Below are 6835 nucleotides of genomic sequence, written 5' to 3'. Positions count from 1 at the left end.
ATAAATCAAGTGAAGCTACAAAACTCATGATTATTTTCCATTTACCAAAGTAAAACCTCAGAGTCAGACACCTTTGGCTCTTCCCTGCATTTTCGATGTGATTCTTACAAAATGCTTTATTTCATTGAAGGGAATGTTTATTTATCCTAAGAGGCTTCCTTCCCTCCCTTCCCCACGACCAATTTTCCACTCACTTTTCAATGCATTTCTGGTTTTCTGGTCAGAACTTTGAATTCTGATCTTCTATGTCTCTCCCCATTTCAGAGTCTCAGTTCTGTGATACAGATGATCAAACCCCCTGTAAACCTTTTGAGTCTCTTCCCTCTAAATCAATACAAGGGAGCAGGTTTAAGGTCTGGGTTTCCATACCTTCAGCTTCATACCTCATTGTTAAGAGGCCCACTCCCTCTGGTGTACTACGGCCTCCATTCTTATTGACTTCCAGTCTCCAGATGCTCTTTTCCTGGTTGTCCTGCAAAGGGAGTATGTCATAATGTGGACACACTGGGAGAAGGACCCTCCTCCACTAGTAAAGGAATAGAAAATTGAAGTCACGTACAGAAATTGTGATTGAGAGTAAAGGGCGAATCGTTGTGGTATTCCATACTTGGCTCAAAGTTTCAAGTTTTAGAAAAAAATGTTTCCTGAATTCCTAGGTATTTTTGAAGAATAAACATGTATCCCATTTTCATATGTTAAAAAAGAACCCAGTGATTTAAAGGTTAGGAGGAGGGTCTTTCTCCTGGGACAGCAGCAGTTTGAATAGGAGCTACAGTCAATGTCTTCTGCCTCGAAGCTATGGGAGGGTTTTTGGAAGGAAAGGTAGAAAATAGAAAACTTCACGGAGAAAGGGGTTTATACTGTCCCAGGAGAATAGCCTCAGCTCAGAAAATAGTGGTTCCCACTCTACATCACAGCCATGGGATGAAAGAGATCGTGATGCAGTGTGAGGGGGTGAGGGGGAGGATTCTGCAGAAATCTTGGAAACTAGAGAATCATGTATGACTAAAGTGTAAACACCTAACCCCATATCTAAGCCTTTTGAGTTAGATTGAAACAAATCACCACAGATTCCTTCCACCTTCTCGGGCCCACGGCTCTGCTGTGTGACTTTGCCGCTTCTCTCATTAAGGGCTGGACCTTCTTCTTCATCTCCGGAATTTGGCCAGCCTGCAATTTGCTCTGAGCAACAGAATGTGGGAGAAGTTATGTGGTAGGAGTTCTAAGCCGAGCCCAGTGGCCCTGCAACTGCTTCTCTGTCTCTGTCTCTCTCTCTCTCTGGGAGCTTCTCTCTTTGTTTCTCTGACTCTGACTCTCACTTTGTCTCTGTGGGCCTGTCACTCTCAGCACCCGAGCCTGTGAAGAAGCCTGGGTCAGCCCGACCAAGAGAGCCCTGAGTTCCCCCCAGGGACTAAGCTTCAGAGAGGTTTCTTCCTGACTCCAGGCCCCTCCGCCACTCAGACAAGCTGCCAAGCTGCCCCCCAAACACACCTCCTTGTGAGATGCTGCCCCCCTGAGGTCACCATTGTAGGGGAACAGCTCTGAAATCCCTTGTCTAGCTAGGAATGCCCAGCACAGGCACATGCGTAGGTCAGTGTAGATAAATCCCAGCGGGACGTGCACTCCTCTGGGAAGGGAGTGTGCACATCACCATTCCTGGGGGTCCCAGCACCTGCACAGGCCTCACCCCCAGCAGCACCGGGCCCTTCCCTCCTGGAGACACATTGGGGCAGAAGAGGGCATTCCTGGCTAAGCCACCACATAGGTCGCAGATAAGGTGGTTGCCCATAAGTACAGCTAAATTCGAGTACAGCTTGTGGGTAAAACATGTTTTTTCTTAGGCCGACAATAGAATTGTTTGCTCATCCTCTTCACACAGGATGTGTTTTTCCACCCTGACTGTCCCCCAGAATCCCTTGTGGAGAATTTCAAAAGTAATGATGGATCAATATCATCCTTGTATGTGTTCCTGTAAGGGGACTCAGGCCTGTGGTTTGGGAATCGTGCTACTTTGTGCTACAAGAACACAAGTCATCCCAGTGGTATCCTGGAAGAATTTCCCTCGAGATTTAGGTTCAATATTGATGTGTGTCAAAGGATAACACTCCAAGTCCTGCACAAAGTGGGGAGATCCGCTTTGTGAGAACTTTCATCTTTTCTTGGTGAAAAGTATATTGCACTAATTATTTTAAAAACTGGAATGTGTTATCACTGATAGTTTCATTCCTGGAGATTTATTCCATGAGCTTATGCAGGGGTATGTGTACCTCTTTAGTGAGACTGCTGGGTGCATAATTCAGGAATCAGCTGAATAAGATAGTACGATTATGGAAGGAACTCTTCATCCACTTAGCTCAATTCAGAGGTTTTGGGACAAAATAACAAGAGATTTCTGAGGTCTAGGAGGGCAGAGATGCCTGTCTCTTTAGGCCCCAGTGGTTTCCATCTGCAGAAATATGTTGAGGGGCCTCAAAAAGTGTAGGACTAGATGTCTTTGAGACTTTCCCATAACCTTGCCTGACCAGGGTCGTGACATTTTGGGAAACATGACCAGTGGAGCTGAAGATCAGAGCTGTGTCACCGCCAGGGCCTGAAAGGGTAGATGGGGTTAGGGGGACGTTGGAATGAGTGGAGCTGATTTGTGTGGAAAGAGCTGTGGAGAAAGGGGACACTCAGAGAGTGGGGCTGAGTCTCTGCCCACTTTCTGAGGGTGTAGACCTGAATCCCTGTGTTTACAGGGGCACAAAGAAAACCAGACACCAATACTTAGCTCCTTTAGCCACAGACTTTATTGTTTGAATATTTGCAACTATTATTCTATACACAAATTTTAATTTCTTCCAAACTCTCCATTCTATATTGCTAGGTCACTTCACTCTCCATTTTATGCCACATTTTCATGAAGAGGTATTTCCGCAAATCACAATTTGCCTGAATGTGTCTTTTAGAGGCTCCCCCTACCACTCAGAGGGTCAGTTTTTTCTGATATGAAATCTAGCTGTAGCTCCACTTTGATTTTTAGGATTGTTACATCCTCAGTGTGAGAATTTAATGTTGACTAAGAAATAAGTGATCACTGAAGACTTCCCTTCCTTCACGACACTGAGGGTGTGTTGTACAGTCAGAGCACACGTGTTCCAGAGAGGTTGCTCTATGAAGAAAGAATTTCTCATGACTTTACATTGATTCACTTCTCCAGGATGAATTATTTATAAGTATGCTTTGGTGTTGCTCAACATACTTGGGTATTTCTCGAGAGTTTACATCTTTGTTCTTGTTTTAGTGTTTATTTTTTTCGCTGAGTTTCTCATTCACATCAAGCCTGGTGATCAGCTGAATGTTTGTTAACAGTCATTACAGTCTTAGTGGTTCTCCACCTGGAGTTGGCTCGTGTTGAACAATAATTATCAAAGAAGAACTAGGGGTTGGTTATCCTCTGCTCAAGTCCTCTAGGGTCTTTAGAGTTGGGAGCTGTTGCTAAAAATACCCATATTGTATTTACAGAGTGAGTTCTGCTAAGTTACCTGAGGTCAGGCCAATGACTAAAGCCTTTGCCACAGAGACAGGGCACGTATGGATCCACATCCACAGGTGATGCTTTTCGGGACTGAGGAGTGTGATGCCTGAAGGAGCGTCCATATTGATTACAGACAGAGTTTCTTTAGTGGGTGTGAACCTTGGTGTGGTTAAATGCTAAAGCTATGCTGGTGTTCCATCCATATTCTTCACATGTATGACGCCATGTCATCTCAGGTCAGGACGTCTCCTGAGGGCCCTCCTGACTTTCTCTCCAGTGCTGAGTTGCCTCATGTCGTCTAAGGGAAGAGCCTCGACTGAAGCATTTCCCACACCGCTGACATTCATAGGGCCTCTCTCCAGTGTGGGTTCTCTCATGTTCTCTCAGTTTAGCATGTTCACTGAAGGCCTTCCCACACAGAAGGCATACATGTGGTTTCTCTCCAGTGTGGATTCTCATGTGTGAACTAAGCCCTGAACTGTGACTGAAGGCCTTCCCACACTCAAGACATATGTGTGGTTTCTCTCCAGTGTGGATTTTCTTGTGTGAACTAAGGCCAGAGCTTTGAAGAAAGGCTTTCCCACACTGATGACATTCATAGCACTTCTCTCCTGTGTGAGTTTTCTCATGTTGTTTCAAGGAGGAACTTTGATTGAAGACTTTCCCACACAGATGACATTTATATGGTTTCTCTCCAGTGTGAATCCTCTTGTGTCTGCTGAGTGTAGAGCATCTACTAAAGACTTTCCCACATAGAGGACATTCATACGATTTAGCTCTAGTGTGAATGTGATCCTGTCCGTCAAGGAATGACCCTTGACTAAGTGATTTTCCACACTGTTTCCTGACAGTACTTTTCCTTCTTAAGGGAATTGGTGAATGTTGAGGTGAAGATCTAGGAGTAAATTCATCACTCAAATCAGTCCATCCAACAGGATCCCCTTGTGTGTGAGAAACCTGCTTTGGGAAAGAGATAGGAGGCTGTTCCTGGTTCGCCCACGTCTATGCAGACACTCATTCCTCTACATTTACACCCTACAGGATCAGTCAGTTATAGTCTCCTGTTAAAATGTTTCCTGTGTCAGTTGCATACACATGTTGTGTTACTCCCCTGCAGGCACAAACATTCTCTTTTATAGTTTCCCAACCCAGATATCAGATTAATTTTGAAGACTTCAGTTTGTTCTAAAGACTAAGAGATGAGCAATGTTTGTGCAACTGACTTTTTCTTAGGTCTCATGTTGTGGTTTTGAGCTCATATTAATTTTTTAACTGATTTCAGCCTACCCAAAAATATTCCCAGAAAGAGCTCAATCTCAACTTAATTACATACAAGCAATTGTGCTCAATTACCAACTTATCCCACTGCCAGGTCTTTCGTTTGGATGACTGGTGTTCCACCCATGAAACTTACCATTGGCATGGTGAGAGATATGTACTTCCTGTAGACTTGTTGCATGAATATCATTTCTTGTTGTCTAAGTGGACTTTCACTGCCTAAAGAAATGGAAAAAATATAGATTTTAGAATGAAATTAGGGAAATAAAAATGTAAACAAACACCAAGGTCCATGTGAGTATCTTTCAAAAATTGGCACTCTGATGGAGAGACCGTGTATAATAAAGAAATACTCAAGGTCGTAGAAATACTTTAAAAGTCATTGTCTATTAGAAAAAAACAGGATTAAAATATAAAAATGTAATGTGGTGGAGAGACATTGGGTCAGCAAATGATGGAAAACACATTAAATGGGACGATCAGGACAAGAATCACTATGTGAAAGTTTAACTGCAGTAAGTCCACAAGCACCCTTTTCCCTAAAGAATAGAAAATGGCAGGAAGTAATATGAATTTTCATTGCTAGATGCAAAGAATGATAACAAAATGAAGAATTTCAGCCCAATGTCTTCACTTCCAGTTTAGAATATATCGCTCACTTCATAAAACTTTCATTTGGTGTTTTCAAGGACTTAACACACTGACTGAAACTTTCTTGCAGTGAAGCACAGGCCCCTGATTCTTACCTGGACTCGGGCCTTGGAGGCATCCTGTTGCTTCACTCCACAGCTCTTTTCCTTGTTCGAGCTGGGAAATCACATCTGATTTGCTGATCTGATACCCTGTTTGATTTGAAAAAGAAAAAAAAGTGTTGGATTTTGAGGCTGGGCTAATTATCCTTTGCTGTGCTCAAGTCCAGGGTAAGGGAAAGAGGAAAATAAAGAGATAATTGAAGGTCAGTGCAAGCAACAACATCTTCAACAGACAAAAGAGTGAAGGTCCTTCAGCAGACCAGGAGGAAATCCAGAGCAGCAGCAAACACAGCGAGGCCCTCTAGCGGCTGATGCTTGTGCACAAGTTCAAAGAGAGATTACAGAATCCTCAGTGTTTTCCAAATGGGAAAGATTAAAAGACTCTACAGTGGGCTGAATATTACTTTCAAACAGGAGCCAGTAAGGATATATCTTACAGGAATCATCAAAATTATGTCATATACACGACTCTGGTCTCAAGCCTTCATGGAATGACTAGAACAGAAAAATCATTTTTAAAATACTTGATCTATTTACTTATGCATTAAAATATCCATTGAATCCCCAGTTCTGTTCTGAGTGTAAACACTGAGTAGCAACAGAGATATGAAATGTGGCCAAGATTACCTTCCAGTGTGGTAATGAAAAGTGCCATGAAAAGAAACGTCTTCCTCTTAAGTAGTTATGAGGGCTTTCAAAGAATCAGGAAGGACTTGGAGTGGGACACAAGGAAGCTGATCTAAATGCCTGTTCAGTGAGTGAATGAATGGATTGGATACAGGTGAACGTACATCCGTGTTGACAGACTCACCTATGGAGACCAGATGACTGACGTTCTCCAGCATCACATTTCTGAACAGGTTTCTCTGGGATGTGTCCAGCAGGGCCCACTCTTCCTCGGTGAAGTTGATCACTACATCTTCAAACATCACTGATTCCTAAAACATCAGGGATGTTCTGGTTTAGACAGAGCAGTCCCTACCACTGTCCAGAGTGGGAGGGTTGAGATGAGGAGGTGATGGGGTCCGGGTGGATAAAGGATCACCCTCTGTGCGGGGTTCCCCTCAGTTCTCTGTCAGCGCTGAGCTGGTGTCTGCCTTTCAGGTACATTCACGGACACCTACACACTCTGACGTCATGAAGCTTTATTTTACAGAAATATCACTTGAAGTGTGTTATAATACACTGTGGAAGTTTTTCAATAACCTGGAAATTAGGACTTCCAGACAGTTGATAGTAAAATATTCACTTGCATATTCATAACTCAGTATGAATAACTCAATCTCTC

General features: G+C 43.3%; 1 protein-coding gene across 1 annotated transcript; it reads right to left on the bottom strand.

Moving 5' to 3' along the window:
• Positions 1-3754: 3754 nt before the first annotated feature.
• On the bottom strand, positions 3755-6476 carry LOC133081480 (putative zinc finger protein 56). The gene is made up of 2 exons (XM_061177616.1): positions 6339-6476; positions 3755-4312 (listed from the first exon to the last, which is right to left on the bottom strand). Exons 1-2 carry the CDS (start codon positions 6474-6476, stop codon positions 3755-3757), a joined length of 696 nt encoding a protein of 231 aa, XP_061033599.1.
• Between the last annotated feature and the right edge of the window lie 359 nt (positions 6477-6835).

This window comes from Eubalaena glacialis, chromosome 20 (assembly GCF_028564815.1).
Source record: "Eubalaena glacialis isolate mEubGla1 chromosome 20, mEubGla1.1.hap2.+ XY, whole genome shotgun sequence".
NCBI lineage: Eukaryota > Metazoa > Chordata > Mammalia > Artiodactyla > Balaenidae > Eubalaena > Eubalaena glacialis.
This window is presented reverse-complemented; position numbering and strand designations above follow the sequence as displayed.

What these genes read in the sequence shown, in the direction of transcription:
- LOC133081480 (XM_061177616.1), bottom strand. Translation starts at nt 6,476, where the DNA reads ATGTTTGAAGATGTAGTGATCAACTTCACCGAGGAAGAGTGGGCCCTG. An exon ending in GTGAGTCTGTCAACACGGAT is followed by an intron (nt 4,313 to 6,338) that starts GTACGTTCACCT and finishes CTTGACGGACAG; the next exon opens with GATCACATTCACACTAGAGC.